This window comes from Artemia franciscana, chromosome 3 (assembly GCF_032884065.1).
Source record: "Artemia franciscana chromosome 3, ASM3288406v1, whole genome shotgun sequence".
Lineage (NCBI taxonomy): Eukaryota > Metazoa > Arthropoda > Branchiopoda > Anostraca > Artemiidae > Artemia > Artemia franciscana.
The window spans coordinates 34284734-34311526 of NC_088865.1; the positions used below are offsets into that span (position 1 = coordinate 34284734).

General features: G+C 34.7%; 3 protein-coding genes across 6 annotated transcripts in view; all 3 read left to right on the forward strand.

Annotated features, from left to right (window-relative positions):
• The window catches only part of LOC136025206 (uncharacterized), a 248249-nt gene extending 245938 nt beyond the window's left edge, over positions 1-2311 (forward strand). For both annotated transcript variants that reach the window (XM_065701012.1, XM_065701013.1), the window contains one exon: positions 1804-2311. In XM_065701012.1, coding sequence (XP_065557084.1) covers positions 1804-2158 — 355 coding nt within the window. In that variant the 3' untranslated portion in view covers positions 2159-2311. The remainder of the gene's footprint in view (positions 1-1803) is intronic.
• The window catches only part of LOC136025205 (uncharacterized), a 222393-nt gene that overhangs the window by 146105 nt on the left and 49495 nt on the right, over positions 1-26793 (forward strand). The gene's annotated exons all lie outside the window — the stretch shown is intronic.
• The window catches only part of LOC136025204 (copper homeostasis protein cutC homolog), a 49140-nt gene continuing 45355 nt past the window's right edge, over positions 23009-26793 (forward strand). The window contains exon 1 of one of the 3 annotated variants that reach the window (XM_065701006.1): positions 23009-23166. The gene's annotated coding sequence lies outside the window, so the exon portion shown is untranslated. Of the gene's footprint in view, positions 23167-23993; positions 24108-24517; positions 24643-26793 lie in introns of those variants that run through there. The other 2 variants (XM_065701009.1, XM_065701007.1) reach the window with 2 other exon arrangements.

Sequence of the window (26793 nt, forward strand, 5' to 3'; positions counted from 1 at the left end):
CACAGACAACTTATTTTTATATATATAGATAGATATATAGATATATATATATATATATATATATATATATATATATATATATATATATATATATATATATATATATATATATATATATATATATATATATATATATATATATATATTTATATATATATATATATATATATATATATATATATATATATATATATATATATATATATATATATATATATATATATATATATATATATATATATATATATATATATATATATATATTGTTTTTAACTACATAAAACTTGCGAATATACAACATTCTTCGCTGTCCAATTGTCTGTACATATAAATAAATTGTCAGGTTTACCGACTCTTGAACATGCAACATATAATCGTCCATGGGCAAAACAATCCGTATTCAGATCTATACCTCATTATTCTAATGATTGCCCTTGAGCTTTGTTGATGGTGATTGCTAATCAAACATTCCCTGTGTCCCCATCGTCATTAATATACCCCCCTGCGCCTCCCGGCGTCCCCGTTGTAGTTGTGTCCCTGTGTCCCAGTCGTCATTTATAGTCGAAAAACATGTTATCAGTCGACCCACAAACATGACGTCAGTCGACACACACATCCCAGTCGTTATTTGCGTCCCGGTGTCCCATTGAGCCGGGTCGCTCCTTACTACAGTTTGTTACCACGAACTGTTTGAAAAAAAAAACAAATAATTTTAAAATTGGCAGGTATTTCTCTAGTTTGAATTTAAAAAAAAATTATTGCTCAGCCACCGTAAATAATTTTACAGTTTATATTATAGCTCTAGCGATTCTGAGCTGAACTTAAAAATTTTTTAACTTTTTTCCATGTCTGAAAAAGACATAACTTATAAGCAAATATATTCGGTAATGATGTTTGATTTTTACAGCAAGTCCGATTTCTAACAATGATTTCTACTAAGCCTCATAGTTTCGGTTTCCTTTTTTAAGGTTATTGAATTGTTCAACTTCCTTATCAACATATATATAAATATATTTGCAATTACCAGTTTTTTGCTCAATTTACTCTTTAAGCAATTTAAAATATACTTTGCAAGTATTGCAAAGACAGTGTCTTTGCAATACTGATGTTGTATGAAAATGACATCACTCATATAAATATTTCTTCCAAAAATTAAGACTCTTAACAGATTTTCTCAAACTTTAGAACTATCTAAATCGTTTTTTAGGCCTGAACACCCCAGGAAGCCAATTTTTTCGAAAATGTATGGAGCCATTCTCGACAAAAAATAAATAAATAAATACATACACAATTATTGCTCACTTATAAAGATAGTATATATATTTATGTGCTTTTTTTCCGCTAAAGTACCATTCACAACAAGACGTTGCTAATACCAAGACTTAGATAACGGTAATTAGAGCCAATCAGATTTTTTTTTTCAGATTGACTGAATCGTTCTATGAAACATTCTGATTGGTTTAAATTAGTAATAGCTATTTCTCAGAGTTACTATAAGCTCTTTGTGATTCGGCCTTAACTTTTCTCATATATTCATCTCATTTTTAGATACATTTTTTTCGATATCTTATATATCATAGACGCAGAGTTGAAAAATGCCGTACAGAAACATTATAATAAGATAAGATTAAATTTGTTTTTTCGGACGTATCATAGTCTTGATTTTCAAAAGCTTAGTTTGCACTGGCTTTTGTACAAAATTGCTCATTTTTTAAAGCCACTATGTTTTTTATAAGACTCTAATCAATCTTGTCTTTTTTTGCGTATTCAAAAAGTAATTAATTATTTTTTATTTTATTTCAGCTTACAAACTGGAGTACGTAACTATCCTACAACTTTAAGCCAATTATATCATCCACCAGCAACAAATATAATGCAAGGAATCCAGCAGCCAGCTTCCCACCACTTTCCAGCCAATAATCATCCCTTGAATAGACCGGTACATGAAGCGTATAGAAGCCCTACTTTGAATGGCTTACCTCAACATTATAATCGTTATCCTTATTCAATTCCTCAAAATTTTAATTTTAACCCGTATAAGATCGTTCAACATGCACAGATTCCACATAATCAAGGTTTAACGAAGGTTCAAGTTCCTAATCTACTTCAAAGTCAGATCCAAAATCAGCCAATCAGATGGTCACAAAGGCTTCACTAGATGCTTTGAAGCGGTAAAAATAACAAGCCTTGAACCAGCTCTTCTTCTAAATCCATTAATTTGGTCTCATGCTAATCAATTTTTTTGTGTTCTTGCTCAAGTATTCATTGATGTATTTTTATATTTATAATAAATTACACGAAAATATTGTATAAAGAAATGAAAACAAAGAGAATAAAAGGGGCAGTTGAAAATAAAAGGTAAAATAAACTAGTCAAACATAGGTTATAAGCTGGATTTATTTGAAAGAGGATTTGCGACGCATTACCTATCTGGCAACATATATGGGCAGATAAACACATAAGGTTGCATCTAATAGCATTTTCGCTACCTTCCTTGCCGCAAAGCGCAAATACATCACTTGTTTTACAATTTGCCTGCCAGCAGTCTTCAAACTTCCTACACTAATAATAAATAAAAGATTAATGTTGAAGAAAGAAACCACAGCTTCTTCTGCAGCCCACACGATTGACAAATAGTCCCGAAAAAAAAACAGATTAAAATAGCTGTGTATTTCTCCCGGAGGTTTAGAGACTTTTTAATAACAATTCTTTTGAAGTGTGAGATTGCAAACCATCGAAACCTAGATTCATGTTTCTATTTTCTATAGCAAAATAATTTTTCTAATTTGCACTTTCCTTAGAGGGAGATATAGAGTGGGTGTGAGAGAGGAAGAAGCATAGAGAGAGAGGGAGGAGAAAGAGATAGAGATAGATGGGGAATCACACAGACAGAATAATATGCAGAGAAAAGAGGGAGGGAGAACGGCAGTAATAGCAAGCATAGACAAGAACGAGATCATTTAATGAGTTATCCAACAATCACCAACGAAAAGACAGAAAATTGAATCATAAAATTTCTGTAGACCTGACCTTTGAAAACTGTTTGAAAATCTTTGGCAAATAATTCAAGAATAAAAACTCCTTAAAAATAAAAAATAAATATTTTTTAACGATTAAAAATGCCCGCCCGCTACCCGTTCATAATTCCAAGTTTTTCAGCTAAAATTAAGAAACAACCTTAAGATTTAAATTAACGGAAGTAATTCCGTATTTGAAGGGGACTTCCCCTTCCTCATTCCTCGATCTTAACAATAAAGTTTTAAAGTTCTTTAAGAATACATCTGATTCAAATCTTATTTTAGATCAAGACATACATTTCGAGTATAGAAGGCGTTTCGGTCTGGAGAATCTTCATTTGTTGGGGGAAGAAGGCCCCGTTTTTTCTATCCCAACAGTTTCCAGATCAACAGTTTTTTGTCGTTTTTTCCTAGTCACTTTCTAGTCCTTTTATGTTTTACTTATATATATTTTTTGCGCAAAGCAAAATCGTTTTAAAAATGTTCAATATTATACTACTGTTTTACTTGCTTTCAACTGACCCCGGCTCATCGCAGGTGTCACGCCTTCCAGCCACCTTTATAGCCACGTTGTTCTCCAGAGGATTCCGGCCCTCCATCCGGTCAATTCCTAAATGGATTTATGTTTTTAAATATGTTCAAGTGCCTTATTTATGTCCTTAAATACATTCAATTACCTATTTTATGCTGTTTTACAAACTAATTTGTGACGCATTTATTTAATCAAACAGTTCGTGGTAACGAACTGTAGTAAGGAGCGACCCGGCTCAATAGTAACCAAAACTCTAAAAAATGGAATTTTGATACCAATAGCTATATCAAAAGAATCGCATTTCAATGCTGGTTTTAAATATATAAGTTTCATCAAGTTTAGTCTTACCCATCAAAAGTTACGAGCCTGAGAAAATTTGCGTTATTTTAGAAAATAGGGGGAAACGCCCCCTAAAAGTCATAGAATCTTAACGAAAATCACGCCATCAGATTCAGCGTATCAGAGAACCCTATTGTAGAAGTTTCGAGCTCCTATCTACAAAAATGTGGAATTTTGCATTTTTTGCCAGAAGGCAGATCACGGATGCGTGTTTATTTGTTTTTTTGTTTTTTTGTTTTTTTTGTTTTTTTTTTCCCCCAGGGGTGATCGTATCGACCCAGTTGTCCTAGAATGTTGCAAGAGGGCTCATTCTAACGGAAATGAAAAGTTCTAGTGCCCTTTTTAAGTGACCAAAAAAATTGGAGGGCACCTAGGCCCCCTCCCACGCTAATTAATTTCCCAAAGTCAACGGATCAAAATTTTGAGATAGCCATTTTGTTCCGTAGAGTCGAAAACCATAATAACTATGTCTTTGGGGATGACTTACCCCCCACAGTCCCTGGGGGAGGGGCTGCAAGTTATAAACTTTGACCAATGTTTACATACAGTAATGGTTATTGGGAAGTGTACCGACGTTTTCAGGGGGATTTTTTTGGTTTGGGTGTGGGGTTCAGGGGAGGGGGCTATATGGGAGGATCTTTCCTTGGAGGAATATTTCATGGGGGAAGAGAAATTCAATGAAAAGGGCGCAGGACTTTCTAGCATTACTATAAAAAAAACCAATGAAAATGTAAACATGAAAAAGTTTTTTCAATTGAAAGTAAGGAGAAGCATTAAAACTTAAAACGAACAGAGATTATTACGCATATGAGGGGTTCTAAAAATACTCTAGCATAAAGAGCGAGGTATTTAGGAGGAGATAAATACTTCGCTCTTTATGCTAAAATTTTTTTTAAATAATTTCAACTATTTATTCTACGGCCTTTCTGATTCAGGGTTCATAATTAAAGAATTGGGATAAACCAAGATTTAGTGTGAAGAGCGAGGTATTAACGAGGGGACCAACCCCCTCATATATATAATCAAAAAATTCTTAAGTTAATTCTTAAGTTACGTATTTTTTTTTACTAATAAAAACGTTCGTTAAAAATAAAAGATCTAGTTGCCTATTTAAGCAACCGAAAAATTGGAGGGCAATTAGACCTCCTTCCCCACCCCTTATTTCTCAAAATCGTCTGATCAAAACTAAGAGAAAGCCATTTAGCCAAAAAAATAATTAATATGCAAATTTCATTTTTATAATTTATGTACGGAGAGCCAAAATCAGACATGCATTAATTCAAAAACTTTCAGAAATTAAATAAAAAAACAAGTTTTTTGAAATGAAAGTAAGGAGCGACATTAAAACTTAAAACGAACAGAAATTACTCCGTATATGAAAGGGGCTTTCCCTCCTCGACACCCCGCTCCTTACGCTAAAGTTTTTTATTGTTTTAAAAAGTAGAGTTGCGAGAAAGAATCAAACTTTAGCGCAAGGAGCGGGATGTCGAGGAGGAAAAGCCCCTTTCATATACGGAGTAATTTCTGTTCGTTTTAAGTTTTAATGTCGCTCCTTACTTTCATTTAAAAAAACTTTTTTTTTTATTTAATATAGGAAAAGCACAGATACAAATGTGTTCCTTAAAACTGCATTAGTCAATACAAGATAAATGCTCAATGTGAAAATGAGCACTACCTAAGGAGGGGCGGGGGTAGCATGGATTAGTTTTTGGCGGAAAAGAAATTTTCTGGGCAAAAACTTTCATGGGTAGATAAGGTGTGATTTAAAAATTTACATTTTCTAAGAGCCCCACGGAGATAAAACCATCGAAAAAGTGATGAAGAACTAAAATATTATGCAATATATATATATATATATATATATATATATATATATATATATAAAATAAGTTGTCTGTCTGTCTGTGGGTCTGTGGATCTGTGGATCAGGTGACGTCATGTTTCGGCTGACGTCATGAAATTAGTTGCCGTCATTTTTGTTATGACGATGCTTAGTATATTGTAAAACACATTAATTTGGTTAATAATATACCATTTAAAACACCAAAATGAACATGCTGGAGTAGTCACTCGGTGAGAGAGGGTGTCAGAACGGAGAATGAAGGTCCCAGGTTCAAATCCTGGTTAGGCTAAAAAAGGTAAAAAACTAAAAACTAAAAAAAAAACTGAAAAAACTAAAAAAAGGCAAAAACTACAAAAAAAAACTAAAAACTAATAAAAAAATAAAAAAGCCGAAAAACTAAAAAAACTAAAGAAACTAAAAAAAGGAAAAAACTTAAAAAACTAAAAACTAAAAAAAACTAAAAAAAAAGGAAAAATGAAAAATAGAAGAGAAAAAGAATACTAATAAAATTAAAAATAAAAATAAAAAAAAATAAAAAAGATAAAAAGCTAAAAAAAGGTAAAAACCAATAAAAACTAAAAAGAAAAAAAGGTAAAAAACTAAAAAAAAAATTCATCTAAAAAACTAAAAAAAACTAAAAAACGTAAAAACTAAAAGAACTAAAAAAGTAAAAAAAAAACTAAAAAAAGGAAAAAACTGAAAAATAAGCGGGATATAAAACAGGGGGATATAAATGACGACCGGGACACCGGGACATAAGGAATATAAATGAATCAGAAAATACAACTCATGTTTCGTTTGGACGTCGTTTGGAGCCCAAATTGAAAATCCAGATCAATTTATGTCTACTTTCAAAGTAAAAGGGCAAATTTATCATAGAGCAGGGTCTCTTCTACCATTCTCAGGCGAGAATCATAAATTTTTACAATTGTACTTCATCAGTGATAGAAATTCTGAATTGAATGCACGTTGCGAAATTTCTCCCAACATTGAAAGGACAATCGTTTCCCAATTACAACATCTTTTCCACGAAAATAATAATTTAGTGCGTCTGTTCAAAACAGCCATCGATTTGATGCCTACTTATACGCATAAAATTGTTATTTCCGCTGACAAAACGCCTCCTGGCCAACATGTGCGTAGATACAATGCTCCAACTATCGACGAAGTGGCCATCGTTATGGTCGGTGATCAGTTTTTACCTCGAGATATTATTCTCAGGGTTTCCACCACACGTGCTACAACTAAAAATAGGCCTACCAATAATACTTTTAAGAAATATAAACCCACCAAAGCTTTGCTATGGCACTCGACCTGCCGTAAAAAAAACAATGGAAAACCTAATAGAGGCCACAATCTTGACAGGGCCTTTTGAGGGTGAGGCTGTTCTTATTCCTCGCATTCCCAAGATTCCAACGGATCTGCCTTTTCAATTTAAAAGATTGCAATTCCCAATTCGATTAGCATTTGCAATCACCATTAACAAAGCTCGAGGTCAATCATTAGAAAAATGTAGTATAGATCTTAATACTGATTGTTTTTCCCATTGACAATTGTACGTTGCATGTTCGAGGGTCGGTAAACCTGACAATCTATTTATATGCAGCGACAATTGGACAGCGAAGAATGTTGTATATTCGCAAGTTTTACGCAGTTAATTTGTATTTTATCTATCTATCTATCTATCTATCTATATAAAAACGAGTTGTATGTATACATGTTTGTTTGTTTGTAAAAAGAGCGTTTGCATATGATGTCATTATTAGTACATACGGCTTTGTATATGCAGAGACAATGGGAAAGCCAAGAATGTTGTATATTCGCAATTTTTACGTAGTTTAACTCCTGCAGACGAAATGAATGCTTGCCTAAAAAATTCTAATTTATAGGCACACGTAAAAATATTAAAATTAACTACAAATATGCGTGTCCGATTGCAAAACGATGACTCTGGTCAAACAGTAGACTCAATTTCAGGACGTATACAATTACCTGCTGATTTCTGTAATTTAGTGACGTCCAAAAATGAATTGATTGAAAAAGTATTTCCGAATATTCTAAAAAATTATAAAAATAATAAATGGCTAAGTGAAAGAGCGATTCTCGCACCCAAAAATATAGACGTCCACGAAATCAACAATATTGTTTTCAACAAGATTCGAGACCAGGCAGTCCTTTACAAGTCAGTCGACACAGTTTTGGAACCAAATGAAGCGGTTAATTATCCATCTGAATTTTTAAATTCCATAGATCCTTCAGGGTTTCCACCACACGTGCTACAACTAAAAATAGGCGTACCAATAATACTTTTAAGAAATATCAACCCACCAAAGCTTTGCAATGGCACGCGACTTGCCGTAAAAAAAAACAATGGAAAACCTAATAGAGGCCACAATCTTGACAGGGCCTTATGAGGGTGAGGCTGTTCTTATTCCTCGCATTCCCATGATTCCAACGGATCTGCTTTTTCAATTTAAAAGATTGCAATTCCCAATTCGATTAGTATTTGCAATCACCAATAACAAAGCTCTAGGTCAATCATTAGAAAAATGTGGTATAGATCTTAATCCTGATTGTTTTTCCCATGGACAATTGTACGTTGCATGTTCGAGGGTCGGTAAACCTGACAATGTGTTTATTTGCAGCGACAATTGGACAGCGAAGAATGTTGTTTATTCGCAAGTTTTACGCAGTTAATTTGTATTGTATCTATCTATATAAAAACGAGTTATGTGGATGCATGTTTGTTTGTTTGTAAAAAGAGCGTTTGCATATGACGTCATTATTAGTACATACGGCTTTGCATATGCACAGACAATGGGAAAGCCAAGAATGTTGTTTATTCGCAATTTTTGCGTAGTTTGAAACACATATATAAATCTATCTATATTCACAGGTGGGACACAGGGACACAACTACAATGGCGCATAACTAATATGGCGCGTAACGACTTACGCGCGCGGGGGGGCTTGGGGGGGCGCGAAGCGCCCCACCAACTAGGTGTTGGGGTGGCGCGAAGCGCCACCCCAACAGCTAGTATATATATATATATATATATATATATATATATATGTAGCTAAGCGTATTTTACTTATTATCAATTCTGGTACCCCTTTTATTGAAATCCTTGGAAATCAAATTTAGTGAGGTCTTGGGGTATGGTGAGAAGGGTGGTGAACTGTATGAGAGTCAGGAAGGTGTACTACGTGTAACAAGGTCGTAAGAAAGACACATTTGCACTATCAAGAACGGCTCAGGAGCAACTAAGGCCCAGCGGCCATGGGGCAACTGTTTTGAGACTATAATTGCTAACTGATTGCGCATGCAACTGTTGTGTGACCATGGCCTTGAGGAAGTGAGGTCCAACCCACGAGGCAATCCAGATGTTACTGGTTTCCAATCAGTCTAAAACCGGTTCCGAATGAGACCCCAGTCATGGTCGCAGTTGCGTTGCAGTGCTGTCCCAGACATTTTCGGGAGCTACCGCGTTGATATTGTCCAATTATTTTGGCTCTCAACATGTCAGACCAGGAATTAAACATGAAAGTAGACTAAAAGTAGACTAATATAATGACTGTCAAAATGGCTAGTATACAATAACTGAGCAGCTAGGGGTTTTTAGTTTAAACTTTAAGGAGAAGGTGGAGAAGAAAATCGAATTGAATCATAAGAATATATGTGCATCCAGGTAGTCAAAAGAGCACATCTCCAATATCTTAGTAATTTTTAAGGGTATTAAGTTGAAACCTTCAATCATTGGTGAGGAGGGTGTCGAACAAAATCTAAGTATACTATATACACCTAAGTAGTCGAAAGGGCGCGTCTGCAAAATATCAAGAGCGGATAAGAGTATTTAGTAGACGCTTTCAGAGGATGCGGGGGGAGGATTCTAAACTAAATCGAAAGACACTATTTGCATCCATTTCGTCAAAATGATGAACCTATAATATAACAAGAATCGCTTAAAGTTGATATAATATAACAAGAATTGCTTAAAGTATAAAGCTGAAACCTTCGGTGCATGTTGAGATAAATCCCGAACAAATTGTAAGAAGACAGTATCCGCAACATGTCACGAACAGCTTTTGATATCAAGTTTAACTTTCAAGGAATGATCAGAGAGCAAATTGAATTCAACAATAAGATACTACCTGCATTCAGGTTGAAAAAAGGGCATATCAAAAATATATCAACAACTTCTTAGGGTATTAAGGCGACTTTCAGATAGTTGTACAGATGGTACTGATCAAAATCAAAACGCACTATGTGCATCAAGGGTGCCAAAAAGACATATTGACAGTATCTCAGGAAGTTCCATGGACCACAGTAGAAACTTTCAGGGAATAAACAAACATTGTACAACAAAGTCAAAAGCAACTGTGAACATAAAGGTAAAAAAAAGGGCGCATTTATAACATTTCAAGAACAACTAACAGTATTAAGTAAAAATTTCGAGTGAATATCGAGAGGTATATTGAACTAATTCAGGAGACATTAAATGCATTATGAAAGTCAATACGGCATATATGCAATAACTCGGCAACATTTAAGAGTATTAAGTGGGAACTTTCACCGGAAGTTGAGAGAAATGTTAAACTAAATCAAAAAACTCTCTGTCTTGAGGGAATACCGATGGGGATCAAACAGTTCGTGGTAACGAACTGTAGTAAGGAGCGATCCAGCTCAATAGTAACCAAAACCCTAAAAAATTGAATTTTGATATCAATAGCTACATCAAAAGAATCGCATTTTAATGCTGATTTTAAATATATAAATTTCATCAAGCTTAGTCTTACCCGTCAAAAGTTACGAGCCTGAGAAAATTTGCCTTATTTAGGAAAATAGGGGGAAACGCCCCCTAAAAGTAGTAGGATCTTACTGAAAATGAAACCATCAGATTCAGCGTATCAGAGAACCCTACTGTAGAAGTTTCAAGCTCCTATCTACAAAAATGTGGAATTTTGCATTTTTTGCCAGAAGACAAATCACGGGTGCGTGTTTATTTGTTTGTTTTTTTGTTGTTTTTTTTTTTCCCCAGGGGTCATCGTATCGACCAAGTGGTCCTAGAATGTCGCAAGAGGGCTCATTCTAACGTAAATGAAAAGTTCTAGTGCCCTTTTTAAGTGACCAAAAAAATTGGAGGGCATCTAGGCCCCCTCCCACGCTCATTTTTTTCCTAAAGTCAACGGATCAAAATTTTGAGATAGCCATTTTGTTCAGCATAGTCGAAAATCATAATAACTATGTATTTGGGGGTGACTTACTCCCCCACAGTTCCTGGGGGAGGGGCTGCAAGTTACAAACTTCAACCAGTTTTTACATATAATAATGGTTATTGGGAAGTGTACAGACGTTTTCAGGGGGATTTTTTTGGTTTTGGGGGTAGGGTTGAGGGAGGGGGCTATGTGGGAGGATCTTTCCTTGGAGAAATATGCCATGGGGGAAAAAATTCAATGAAAAGGGCGCAGGACGAATCTGGTCACGTTAGAAAAAAACGTCAAATTCAGAGCTTAACATACAATGCTGGGTGTTTGGAGCCTCTCTATTATGGAGTATAATTTGAAAATAACACAACTATACGAGCGATAAAACATATATACCACAACCATAACTCAACTAACGAAAGAACTGCTAAGAGATAACACAACTATAAAGCGAAAACAGGTGAAAACTAACGGGAAAATAAACGAACTAAGAGGTGGAAGGGGCCCAGAGAAAAAATATAATCATTTTTCAATTTTGAGCCTAACTTCCGCAAAGGAGTAATAATGTCAGAAGCCCCGAAATACCGAATTATTTTCTTTTCAAACAGTTCGTGGTAAAGAACTGTAGTAAGGGCGACCCGGCTCAATAGTAAACGGAACTCTAAAAAACGGAATTTTGATGCTAAAAGATACATCAAAAGAATCGAATTTTCACGCTGATTCTAAATATATAAGTTCCAATTAATTTAGTCTTTGTCATCAAAGTTACGAGCCTGAGAAAATTTGCCCTATTTTGGAAAAAAGGGGGAAACATCCCCTAAAAGTCATAAAATCTTAACGAAAATCACACTATCGCATTCGGCATATCAGAGAACTCTATAGCAAAAATTTCAAGCTCCTATCTAAAAAAATGTGGAATTTCATATTTTTTGCAAGAAGACAAATCACGGGTGCGTGTTTATTTGTTTGTTTGTTGTTGTTTTTTTCTTTTCCCCAGGGGTCATCGTATCGACCAGGTGGTCTTAGAGTGTCGCAAGAGGGCTCATTCTTACGGAAATGAAAAGTTCTAGTGCCCTTTTAAGTGATAAAAAATTGGAGGGCAAATAGGCCCCCTCCCACGCTAATTTTTTTCCAAAAGTCAACAGATTAAAATTTTAAGATAGCCATTTTGTTCCGCATAGTCGAAAACCATAATAACTATGTCTTTGGGAATGACTTACTCCCCCACAATTCCTGGGGGAGGGGCTGCAAGTTACAAACTTTGACCAGTGTTTACATATAGTAATGGTTATTGGGAAGTGTACAGACGTTTTAGCCAAAAAAAAATTAATATACTAATTTCATTTCAATAATTTATGTGCGGAGAGCCAAAATCAAACATGCATTAATTCAAAAACGTTCAGAAATTAAATAAAAAAAAACTAGTTTTTTTAAATGAAAGTAAGGAGCGACATTAAAACTTAAAACGAACAGAAATTACTCCGTATATGAAATGGGTTGTCCCCTCCGCAGTCCCTCGCTCTTTACGCTAAAGTTTGACTCTTTGCCACAATTCTACTTTTTAAAACAATTAAAAACTTTAGCCTAAAGAGCGAGGGACTGCGGAGGGGACAACCCATTTCATATACGGAGTAATTTCTGTTCGTTTTAAGTTTTAATGTCGCTCCTTACTTTCATTTAAAAAAACTAGTTTTTTTTTATTTAATCTCTTGTAGTAATCTGCAGTTGTTTCGTGCTTTTATAAGATGTTGTTATAAACACAAGAACGGCTTAAGACTCAGGAATATTGATCACAGAAATTACGAATCACCTGGACCCATAGAACATCTCCTATTGTGAGATGTTGATTAGCAGGAGTTAGAAAATATCACATCAATTTTCAATTACTAAACCGGTAAAATCTGGCTTAACTTGCCATAAGCATAGAAATGGCATTAACGTTTCGGTTGGTAAAAAAAAACCTGTTTATTTGATTGAAGTTTCCTACCTTTAATTCACCAAGTTTACTATAATAAACAAAAAAAAATCCTAGTGCGTATTTTCTATTAACATTGATTATTAATTTAGTATTTCTTGATTTTAAGAAATAATATATTAGCCATTAGCTCAGAGATTAGAAGAGTAATAGCAAAAGAAAACAGTCAATCAAAGTAACCTGACATATGGTGGCTAAAAATTAAGGGCATATTAACCAAGATTAGAGGAGCTGTTTTGAAAGGCTAGTATTTAGTTCAAGTAGCCACTTCAGAAGTAACATGGATGTCGCAAATTCACCAATTTTCATTAAATTTTTCTTCAAACCTCTATAAAATAATCCTAATTGAAAAACAATTACGTTTGATTTTTTTTCCTCGGGTCAAGAAAAAGTTAAAGGCGAGTCAAAAATAACAGATTTGGTAGAGACATTCCCAAATTAAGATGACAATGTTTCATATCAATCTGCCACGTTAAATAAAAATTTTGCTTTTCTTTAGTTTTTGTGTCAAGGATTTTTTTTTACAATCACCAAAAGAGCATTGACAAATTTGTCTTTTTATAATTTGTCGTTGGAAAGAGAACTAATATGTTTTTTGTCATTGCAAAAGTAATATTTTTTGCTTTGATTGTGCAAAAAAGGTTTTATAGCTTTTTTTGTCGCCGGAAAATGTCCTTAGCCTTACATGTCATTACAAGACGCTTTCTAATTTTTGGGTTTTCGGTAAACCAAAAAGTTAAAATGTCAGTTGTTTTTTGTTTTGTTTTTTTCGTAATATGGTAATTGTTGTACAAGAAATCGATTTGTTTGCTGAGGTTAGAGTTGTCTCAAAGAAACGAAAACATTCTGACACTAACCGACCCCCCCTCTACCGATGGATGTGGCCTTCGATTTCTGCTAGTCAGTTGACGATTTATGAGTAATCTGCTATCTAAGTTATCTGACTAAATAAAAATCGACGAAGAAAATAACGAAATCAAATATTTTCAGATATTTGGTTAATTCGTGAACTGGTAGGTTTTGAAATAAGTCCAAGTTTTGATTCTTCCCTACAAAGCTAAACAATAATAATTTGTTTAGTAGAATCATCCCCTAAATTCAAATTCACCTACTAAGAAATTGTTTAGTTTCAATAGGATTTAATTAATACTTCCCTCTCCTTTTAGAGCAACGGTAAGCCAAACGTATTTGCTCATTTCTGGTTATAGCTGTCAATCTTTACCAGAAACATTTTCAAATCAAACAGTTCGTGGTAACGAACTGTAGTAAGGAGCGATCCGGCTCAATAGTAACCAAAACTCTAAAAAATTGAATTTTGATATCAATAGCTACATCAAAAGAATCGCATTTTAATGCTGATTTTAAATATATAAATTTCATCAAGCTTAGTCTTACCCGTCAAAAGTTACGAGCCTGAGAAAATTTGCCTTATTTAGGAAAATAGGGGGAAACGCCCCCTAAAAGTAGTAGGATCTTACTGAAAATGAAACCATCAGATTCAGCGTATCAGAGAACCCTACTGTAGAAGTTTCAAGCTCTTATCTACAAAAATGTGGAATTTTGTATTTTTTGCCAGAAGACAAATCACGGGTGCGTGTTTATTTGTTCGTTTTTTGTTTTTTTTTCCTAGGGGTCATCGTATCGACTAAGTGATCCTAGAATGTCGCAAGAGGGCTCATTTTAACGGAAATGAAAAGTTCTAGTGCCCATTTTAAGTGACCAAAAAAATAGAGGGCATCTAGGCCCCCTCCCACGCTAATCTTTTTCCCAAAGTCAACGAATCAAAATTTTGAGATAGCCATTTTGTTCAACATAGTCGAAAACCATAATAACCATGTCTTTGGGGATGACTTACTCCCCCACAGTCCCTGGGGGAGGGGCTGCAAGTTACAAACTTCGACCAGTGTTTACATATAATAATGGTTATTGGGAAGAGTACAGACGTTTTCAGGGGGATTTTTTTGGTTTTGGAGGTAGGGTTGAGGGGAGGGGGCTATGTGGGAGGATCTTTCCTTGGAGAAATATGTCAAGGGGGAAGAAAAATTCAATGAAAAGGGCGCAGGGCGCAGGACGAATCTGGTCACGTTAGAAAAAAACGTCAAATTCAGAGTTTAATATACAATGCTGGGTGTTCGGAGCCTCTCTATTATGGAGTATAATTTGAAAATAACACAACTCTACGAGCGATAAAACATATATACCACAACCATAACTCAACTAACGAAAGAACTGCTATGAGATAACACAACTATAAAGCGAAAACAGGTGAAAACTAACGGGAAAATAAACAAACTAGGAGGTGGAAGGGGCTCAGAGAAAAAAATATAATCCTTTTCTAATTTTGAGCCTAACTTCCGCAAAAGAGTAATAATGTCAGAAGCCCCGAAATACCGAATTATTTTCTTTTTCCTATAAGACCGGGGTAAATGAAACAGAAACTTACAATAGCGGAAATATAATATACACAATTCAGCCAGATCTTGTCTTTTTTCAGGATAGGTGAAATACCAGATAGGAAAAGTATTGAATGGTCGCAAAAACTAGTGTATAGCAATGCAAGCGCTTTTCAATAATAATGACCACGGTTAGCTACTATTTTACCATAACCCGCTTTAAGTTTTCTTTAATATGCCGTACAATATTGATCCTAAAAGCTAGTAGATTCCAATAAATATGAATGCTTGACCGCCGCAAATCAGAGACACAATGGATGGAGAAGTTAGAACGCGGATTTCAAATGGGCATAGACTTTGCATTAAAGACTAGGTACTCACACTTATCAATATTCAATGACAGACCAACAGTTTTGAAATGTTTTGAAATAGATGATACGGAATTCGAGAGGCTAGATCTAGAACGGCTAGATCTAGAAGTATATCATCCGCATATGCAATACAAGAGAGATTACCAAATTACAAAAAAGAAAGGGCATTATTTTGTATAACACACTGCGGATACAAATACTGAAAAGATACGGTGAAAGAACACCGCCTTGACGCACTTCCAAGCGGGTTGGAATATTTCCATAACAATTAGAGTGAAAATTAATCGAATATGGGAATCAAACCGTTCGTGGTAACGAACTGTAGTAAGGAGCGACCCGGCTCAATAGTAAACGAAACTCTAAAAAACGGAATTTCGATGCTAAAAGATATATCAAAAGAATTGGATTTTTATGCTGATTTTAAATATATACGTTTCATCAAATTTAGTCTTTGTCATGAAGTTACGAGCCTGAGAAAATTTGCCTTATTTTGGAAAATAGGGGGTAACACCCCCTAAAAGTCATAGGATCTTAACGAAAATCGCACCATCGCATTCAGCGCATCAGAGAATCCTAAAGAAAAAATTTCAAGGTCCAATCTACGTATTTTTTGCCAGAAGACAAATCACGGGTGCGTGTTTATTTTTTTTTTTTTTTTTTCCAGGGGTCATCGTATCGACCAAGTGGTCCTAGAGTGTTGCAAGAGGCTCATTCTAACGGAAATAAAAAGTTCTATTGCCCTTTTTAAGTGACCAAAGAATTGGAGGGCACCTAGGCCCCCGCCCACGCTCATTTTTTTCCCGAAGTCAACGGATCAAAACTTTGAGATAGCCATTTTGTTCCGCATAGTCGAAAACAATAATAACTATGTATTTGGGGATGACTTACCCCCACAGTCCCTGGGAGAGGGGCTGCAAGTTACAAACTTTGACCAATGTTTACATACAGTAATACTTACTGGGAAGTGTACCGACGTTATCAAGGGGATTTTTTTGGTTTGGGTGTGGGGTTCAGGGGAGGGGGCTATATGGGAGGATCTTTCCTTGGAGGAATATTTCATGGGGGAAGAGAAATTCAATGAAAAGGGTGCAGGACTTTCTAGCATTACTATAAAAAAAAAAACAATGAAAATATAAACATGAAAAAGTTTTTTCAATTGAAAGTAAGGAGAATCATTAAAACTTAAAACAACAGAGATTATTACGCATATGAGGGTTTCTAAAAATACTTTAGCATAAAAAGTGAGGTATTTAGGGGGAGATAAATACTTCGCTCTTTATGCTAAAATTTTTTTAAGTAATTTCACCTATTTATTCTACGGCCTTTCTGATTCAGGGGTCATTCTTAAAGAATTGGGACAAAACAAAATTTAGTGTGAAGAGCAAGGTATTTACGAGGGGACCAACCCTCTCATATATATAATCAAAAATATAAGAATATAAAAGTTTGTTTTAACGTAAGTTAATTCTTAAGTTACGTATTTTGTTTACTAATAAAAACGTTCGTTAAAAATTAAAAGATCTAGTTGCCTTTTTAAGTAACCGAAAAATTGGAGGGCAACTAGGCCACCTCCCCCCTCCTTATTTCTCAAAATCGTCTGATCAAAACTAAGAGAAAGCCATTTAGCCAAAAAAAGAATTAATATGCAAATTTCATTTTAATAATTTATGCACGGAGAGCCAAAATCAGACATGCATTAATTCAAAAACTTTCAGAAATTAAATAAAAAACCAGTTTTTTGAAATGAAAGTAAGGAGCGACATTAAAACTTAAAACGAACAGAAATTACTCCGTATATGAAAGGGGCTTTTCCTCCTTTTGATTTTTTGACACAACTCTACTTTTTAAAACAATAAAAAACTTTAGCGTAAGGAGCGGGGTGTCGAGGAGGAAAAACCCCTTTCACATACGGAGTAATTTCTGTTCGTTTTAAGTTTTAATGTCGCTCCTTACTTTCATTTAAAAAAACTTGTTTTTTTATTTAATGTATTAAAGAACCCGTGCATTCTATTTTTGAATATTTATTCAATAGATTGAGGTTAGGCTCGATTAGTTGTATTTTGACATTAGAGGAGTTATGTATCAATTTAAAACTCCATTCAGATTATTTTTTTGCTGACCTTCAATATCTGGCAAACTAACACTTTGTACGAAAACAAAGAAAAATGGTGATAAAATATTTCTAGAAAATGTGACGAATTGGAGACGAAGTCATGCTAGTTAATCCATTTGATTCGTCTGAGAAACTCGGTTTGAGCCAGGTATATGGTGTTTCTGACAAAGACAGCAGCAGGCCAGGTCTCAACACAATAGAGAAGAACTCGGTTTACAGTGGTGTTGTAAATACGCATCTTTGTTCTGCGGGTAACGCCGGGCTTTGACCAGACGGAGTGAGAGAGTCGGGCCATGATCGAGGTGACTTTCGTGATAGGGGACTGAATTTCAGCTTTGATAGATCCGTTGTCCGTGATGACGAATCCAAGATACGTGAAAGATTTTACAGCTTCAACGGTATCGTAAGCAGCGCTGCCCAAGTAAATAGCAATGTGGGCACAATGTGTTATTTATTATTGTTTTATCTTTTTTAGACCAGGGCACTTTGCGTCAAAGAAGTTGTCGTAGAAACTTTGAAAAGGGCTCATTCAACTGAAATTTGAAAGGCCTAATGCCCTTTTTAATTGCCAAAAGTGATTGGAAGGCAACTAACCCTCTCTCACCCCCACCATTTCCCCAAAGACATTCAATCAAAATTTTTAGATAACCATTTTGTTCAAGGTCGTTGAAAGATCTGGAAATTGTGTCTTTGAGGATAACAACCCCCTCAGTAAAGGGTTGTAAGTTATGCCCTGGGGGCATTTAAGGCTTATATACAAAGAGTAATCTTACTAACTTCAGAGGGGGGCTAATTGGATTGCTAATCAGAAGTTTTAGTGCCGTTTTTGATATTCAGTGTAATTAAAGGGTAGATAGCCGCCCCCCCAACACATACACACCTTATTTTCCTGAAATGCATCTGATAGAAATTTTTAGATGACCATTTGTTGTCGTAGAAACTTCAAAAAAGAGCTTATTTGATTGAAAATTGAAAGGGCTACTGCCTTTTCAATGTTTGACAGTGATTGGAGGACAGCTAATTCGTTTCAACGCCCAGCGTTTCCCCAAACACAACCAATCAAAATTTTGATATAGTCATTTTGTTCAACGTAAATGAAAGGTCTGGATATTGCGTCTTTGAGGCTGACAACCCCCACAGGTTATTCCAAGTAAACGTTATAAGTTATGGCCTGGAGGCATATAAGGTATATATAGAATGAGTGATCGTATAAACGTTAGAATGAGCTCATTTTACTGGAAAACCGAAATTCTAGTTAACTTCTAGTTAGTTCTGAATCTTTAAGATTCAGAATGATCCGAGGTTGGATGCCACTCCCCCCCCCCTTACATCTCGTATTTTCCCAAAATGTATCTGATGCGAATTTTTAGATGGCTATTTTTTTTACGTAGAAACTTCAAAAAAGGTCATTCGACCTGAAATTGAAAAGGCTAGTGCTCTTTTTAAAATTCGAAAATGATTTGAAGGCAACTAGCCCCCTCCCACGCTCACCATTCCCTCAAATATATCCAATCAAAATTTTGAAGTAGTCATTTTAAAGTTTGTAAATATATTCATGTTCCTATTTCATGTCCTTAAATATATTCAAGTATCTATTTTATGATGTTTAAAAAAAATTGTAGCGCATTTATTTATGTATTAAAGAACCCATGCATTCTAGTTTTGACTATTTATTCAATTGATTGAGGTTAGGTTCGATTAGTTGTATTTTGACATTGAAGGAGTATGTATCAATTTAAAACGCTATTCAGATCATTTCTTTGCGGCCCCTCGATATCTGGCAAAATAACACTTTTAACGAAAACAAAGATAAATCATGATAAAATGTTTTTAGAAAATGTGAAAAATATCCGTTATTACAATAGTGTGTGGCAAGAATCCGAAGATCAAATAAAGAGTATTGCACCAGACATAAAATTGAGGATTTCAAATGTTTAACACTATCGAACCAATCTCGTGGCTGATCATTTACCATTTAGCTAAAGCCATCTAAGAACGGTCTCAGGTGATGTTACAACTATTTGCGGTCTGATCTCATCATAGACAGATTTCAATAATTGTCGTTCCCCATAATCTCTTTCATCAGAGTAAATTAATGAGAACTCTTGCTTTTAATTATGCTTACTATATCAACTATAGAGTTGTGCGGGATTCAAGTTCTCGTATAACTTTATACAGGCAAATATATATAGGTGAACCGAATTTTTTATTGTCGACACACATGTAACCTATCCTTAAACCTTATGGATATATTCAATTCGATCTCAGTCAAAACATGCTCGAAGAGTTACGATTTGTCCTGGATATTTTTGATGTTGAAATTACCCTATATCTACCTATGACTAGTAAACAACGGTCATTATTTTTCATCATGACAATGAAGAAAATACATGACAATAAACATTTATTTTCCTAGGTGATTGAAAGCCACGGCTTAGGAAAGCTATTGACAATGAATTCACTAATCTCATATCTGAGCTCTGACCATATATCATCGTTCAGTTACACGTGTCCTAGCTTGCATAACAAAAGGAAAAGGCTTTAAAAGAAAACGGCTTGTTCAAGCGGGTGGTAGTTTCTTTTCATTGCTACTGCCGATAATTGTGAGGATTGTATACACAATTCTTTAGAAATGGCTAAGCTCTATGAATTGACGCCAATTGAGCTTGTTCTTTCACCAAAAGAGCACTTTCAAGATAATCTTGATAAATTTATTAACAATGAAACCATTGTCAACGACGAATAATTTATTTTGCTTAAATGCACTTCGACGTGTCGATAAGCATAAATCCTACCGTGAGAGCTTCTGAACATTCTGGAACTTTGAAAACACCGAAACAAGAAGAAGATTTGTTTAAGGTTACATTAAGTGTTTTAGGCTTAATGCCTCATTCGTATCGTGAACAAAGTAAAAAACTCTTGACTTATCTCGCTGAAAAAGAACATGTACAAATTAACCGCAAATGAAAAAGAACATGTACAAATTAATGACAAAAAGGAGGAAGTTTTAATCTACGGCAGGAGTTAGAATTATGATTTGGTATAAGATCGAATGCAAATCAAAAAAGACTTGGATCATTCGATAGCCATTTGTATAAATTTTTTAAATCATCAAATTTTCCAAAAAATCTTATTGGAACTAAACTTGTTTTAAAACGATTAAGGGGATTCGGAGAAATATCTAAAGATATACCGCTATCTGACAGCACGCCAAGTAGGCTTAAAGATTTAAAAGGTATTAAACGAAGAGTGTTTCCTCCGTATTTAGTATACACGCCAAGTAGGCGTAAAGATTTAAAAGGTATTAAACTAAAAGTGGTTCTACCGTATTTAGTATGCGAAAGAGTTGCGGTCGCTTCACACCGCGTTTAAGTTCAAAATGGCTCATGTTTTGAAAAAAGCTTATGAAAATAATGGTGAATCTCTCCCACCGCAATTGCTAAATTGGCTGGAATTGAATAGAAGTTGGCTACAGAGTATTTCTAAAATGAACCCAGTCTTTACCCCCTTGCATATATTACTAGCAGATCTTTTGACTCTAGACAAGACTAAAAGACGTCGCAATAGTCCCTAAAAGTATATTTTACATGTCATCAGTGTTTTTAGTTACTACGTATATGCTGTTACATTCTGTTCAAGGAGAGGCAATGAAGTAGCTAGATCCCTTGAAACTATCTTTGAACAAGATTCTTATAAGAAAATTCAAACAGATCGGAGACATGAATTAATCCTCATGTAAAAAAGGTTTTATTGAAACACAATACAATACATAAAATCATCCGATGAAATTTTTAAGATAGCTATTTCGCTTAAGATAGTGGGATGACGGAATAACTATGCCTTTGAAGATACCAAGCTGAATGTCTTTGAAGATTACATCTTCGTGTAAAAAAAGTTATAATGAAACACAATACAATACTCTATCATAGTCATAAAATCGTCCGATGAAATTTTTAAGATAAAAATTTCGCTCAAGATAGTGGGATGACGGAATAACTATTTCTTTGAAGATACCAAGATCCCCAAAGGCCCCTGGGGAAAGGTTTTTTTTTTTAGCCAAATAGTCGAAGGATTTAATTGGTACGGCTTTGAAGATAACTTAACCCCTTAATACCCACGTGGCAATGGCTGAAAGTTCTGAACTTTGGCTATTACGCTCTTTACGCTAAATTTTGTATTACTTTAAAAAGTATAGTTGTGATATATAAAGAGTCAACTTTAATCAAGGAGAGGGATTTAGCGGTCAGATATAAATTATGATAAGGTGTTCTAGCTAAATTATAACTATACACAAAGCCATTCACAGGGTTGGTGGTGTCTGCGGAAAATTATTTACAGCGCTTCTAATGCAAATTATGCAAATATGCAAATAATATGCAAATTTCAGTTAAATTTTTCATGTACGTTGAGCCAAATTCAAACTTGTATTGATTGAAAAACGTTCAGAAATCAAATGCCAAAAAATTTAAATGGAAAGTAAGGAGAGACGTTAAAACTTAAAACAAACAGAAATCATTTTCTATATGGAAACTGCTGTCTCCTCCTCAGCGCCCCGCTCTTTACGCGAAAGTTTTTATTACTCAAAAAGTAGAGTTGTAACAGAGTCCAACTTTTAATCAAGGAGAAGGGTTTTGCAGTCAGAAAGAAATTAAGATAATTTAATCTAGCTGAATTATATAGAGAGCCATTTGTAGAGTTGGTGTTGTCCGAGGAAAATTATGTACAGTACTTCTGATCTAATAATTCAAATATAAACCAAAAGGCAGAATCAACATTAAAAATTTGATTAGAATAGAACACTCGTTTTTCTTATGATCTACTCCTAAGTTGTTTAATATCCCAACTGTGTTTTTCTCCTCGTTTTACTCATAATAGCGGCATAGTAAAGCATAAATATAATGAGGTTTCGGGCTGCTTTTGTAAGTTTGCTTTTGTAAATATAATGTAAGTTTGGGCTGCTTTTGGGCTAGTGATGGCGCCGGTTAGAGTTAAGTGTTCTGCTGAGAACCTGGCAACCATAAATCTAACTCTTATTAATTTCCCATTGTCTTAGCAATGCTTCCATTTCTATTGCATTTTGGAGTAGACAACTTTATTTTGAAAATTTCTCCTCTAACATTTTTAGACTTGCTTTAATACTTTATTTGTACTTCAAATTTGGATTTCCTACTTTATTTCCTTGCCAATTGTATGAATTTTTATTTACAGAAATAGGAATTTTGAATACATCGGGGGGATTTCGGCAGTAGCGATTAAAAACATTCTTGTTTTTGTCGGACTTGACTTGGTTAGACCGGTGAAATTTGAAACAAAATAACCAATGGGGAAGGTCTGACGTGAAGGAAAAATACAAATACAAGCATCTATGTACAATTACAGGTAAATAGACTGAATAACTTACAGTAAGAATTTTTTTTGTTTTTATTAGGCCTTCCCTCTCTGCATCTCTACCAAACTAGCATAGGTGATTGAGTCATGTATCATGTCTTTTCAGTGAAAACACAGCCTACAAGTTTTGCTATAGTATATCTATATTTTTAGTTATTTTGAATTCTCGGGTGATTTTGTGTAGATTGTTTGGTAAAATTCTAGTTAATTGACTTCTTGCTATCTCAGAAAGGGTTTAGGTTAGGAAAATGAAACTTTCAGGGATGAATTTACTGACCAAAGTATGTCCTGGGAAGGTATTTTGAAGCAACTACCTCCAGTCCTTCTCCCTCTAGAGGGCCCTGACCTTTGAAGACCTTTAAAAACATGTGTGTTATAAAAGTCAAACCTTGCAAAATAGATCTTCTGCTTAATTGAAGTACAACAAAATTGTTTTCAGCTTCATAACTTTGCTCAATTCCATTTTATAAGATTTTACATTTCCTAAATTTTGAAAAAAAAACATTGATGTGGCTTAAAATTCTACTCAAATAACAGGAATTGCATTTTCAGAACTAAAGGCAGAGAAAAAGCAACTAGTAACTGAAAATTACTAATTACTAATTTGTAATTACCAGTAATTACTAGTAATTTTAATTACTAGTAATTAAAATGTTGTTCTGTCAAAATTTCAATAGGTATATCCCTGTCATGCAGGCAAATTTCAGGGCCCTCTAGAGGGAGAAGCATTGGAGGTGGGTACTTGGAAATACCTTCCCAGGACATACTTTAGCCTTTAGAACCATCCCTGAAAGTTCCATTTTCCTAAGCTAAACTCTTTCCGAGATAGCAAGAAGTCAATTAACTAGAATTTTACCAATTGTTTCATACCTTTTTAGCTTACTCATAGCAGAGGCATGACTTCAAAAAAAACTTTGAATTATTATTAATTGGTGGGTTTCTTTTATTTGTCTATTTTAGGAAGCAGATCTGGTAAAATTCTACTTTAGCTACTTTTTGCTATCTTTGAAAAGGTTTTGGTTAGGAAAATAAAATTTTTAGGGATGGGTCTACAGGCTAAAATATGTCAAAGGAAGGTATTTTGAAGTACCCACTTCCACTCCTAGGGTTGTGAAATTTGCCTTCATAGCATGTCTATGCCTTTTGAAATTTTGACAAAATAGTATTTTACCTTAATTTTCAGCTATCAGTTTCTTTCCCTCTGACTTTAGTTCTGGAAATGCAATTCCTGTTATTTGAGTAGAATTTAAGCTATAGGCTATATAATTTTTTTTTCAAAATTTAGGAAATGTATTGGTATATCTTTTAAAACTTATAAATTGGGACTGATCAAAGTTGTAAAGCTGAAAATAATTTTGTTTTACTTCATTTAAGCTGAAGATTTATTTTCAAGATCTCACTTTTGTAGCACACAGATTTTTAAAGGTCATCAAAGGTCAGGATCCTCAAGAGGAAAATAAAGTAGAGGTAGGTACTTGAAAATACCTTCCCAGTATGTACTTTAGCCTGTAGACCCATCCCTAAAAGTTTTATTTTCCTAACCTAATCCTTTTCCAAGATAGCCAAAAGTAGCTAAAGTAGAATTATACCCCAAATCAGCCTAAAAGATATTGTTATGTCATGAAACAGCCAAGTTCTTTGAGTTTAGCCTTAAAATGTCTTATTTCTTTCATGTTATACTTTTTGGGTAAGCAAAGTTGACATGCCTTCTGAAGATCCTAAGTGGGCAACCCCCTTTGCTCCATGGCAAATGATGTCCCTGACTTCTGGCTTAGCGTTCCTCTTATTCTCCTTTGAGTAAAAAGGTTAAGTATAAAAGAACAAGTCACCATAAATAGAACAAAGGCTTAGGTTTTTACAGTATATCATAGTTTGCTAATTTATGTTCATCAAGAGGAGGATAAATATGTTTGGTGACCATGCAGAACATGATAGAGTTTTTTCTGATAGAAACATAAATAGTTTCTCTCTGTATGGTGACTTGTGGCCCACCCTGTTGAACTAAGCTAAAGTTTATTCTCCATGAAAAAAGTAAGTCAACAGTGTATAATATTTTAGCCATTCACTTGTTAGGCAGGCTAAAGAGGAAAGGCTGTCATATAAGACCAAATGAATGAGGCAGAGTAGGGAAAAAAAGATGCACCAACATTTGAGTGAGAACATAGGAGATTTTTTCCATTTTATTTTAAATTCAATTTAAAATACAGCTGTTTCAGGCAGCTAAAGTATTCTGAAGTTTTACAAGACCATGTTATGCTCTCATCTGAAGTCAGGCTTTTCCATTTTATACTTGCTCTAACAAATGACCAAAAAGTTGGGGGCAGCTAAAGGATATTGGTGTTGATCTTAAGAACTGGATAGGCTTTTGTGCCAATACAACAAATACAATGATGGACATCAAAAACAGTGTGGTGACAAAAATAAAAGCTAAATATGATTGGGCCATCATCATCAAATACTCATGCCATTTGTGTCATCTCTATGCTCAGTATGCTTTGAAGATGTTACTAGAAAGTGTGGAGGACATTTGCTGTACTGTGACATGTCATTTCCAAATGAGTCTGTTAAAAATGGACAAGTTCCAAGAGCTCAGTAGGGCTGCTGAAGAGTATGAGGTGAAGTTTGCAGCCCTAGCTCCCACTACATGGCTTTTCATTCAACAAAATTGTGAGAAGCATACTGAAAGCATAGGATACCCTAGAAATATATTGACTAGAACTGGCTGAACAAGACCCAACTCATGGCAACAACCAGACACTTTTGCCACTGAAGAATCCATACAAAAGAATTGCTTTTGAATTTGTTGACTATGCTTTAGATGTATTCAATGACTTTAATACTCTTTGCCAGGCAGATGAGCCATGATTTGACATTAAAAAAAGAAATGCTAGAAGTTGTGAAGAACCTATATCACAATTTCATGGTGATAGACTGTGTGAAACAAATTGGGTGTGTTCAATCAGTGAATCTTAAAAGAGAAGAGTTCTTTCTACTTATGTCTAAGGTTTACATGGGACCAGAAGCAACCACCCATCTGTTTTCCTTACAAGGAAAAGATACAAATTTTACTGAGGAATGCAACAGCATCAAGGAGATTGCCCAAAAATTTTATATTGAAGTTGTGTCCCAGCTAGTCGACTGGTTTCGATTTGATCACAACATTTACAACTTTGTATAGATTGTAGATCCAAAAGTCGCATCACATGATGATATTCCATTTTTGCAGCTTTTTTGCCAAAAGTTTGGGCACCCTTCATTGGATTTAAAACTGGTTGTAAAAGAGTTTTGGGAATTGATGGTGCTTAGTCCAGATGACAGTTGGCTCTGTGGTGGAAACCTAATTGATTTTTGGAATTGGGTGGCGTCCATCAAGATGCCAGGTGGAGTGCTAAAGTTTACTATTGTTCTTCATGTCACTTGGTTTGTTTTCGAAATTCCCTGTTCAAATGTTGTTATGAAAAGAATTTTTAACGTTCTGAAAACAGTAAAAACATAAAAAGATGAATGGGCTCAAAAAACGTAACTTTGGCTGCAGTGATTTGTGTCAAGCATGGGATGAAGCATAAGGGCAACTTACATTCACCAAGAGTTTAAACAAAAAAAATGAAATCCATGAAA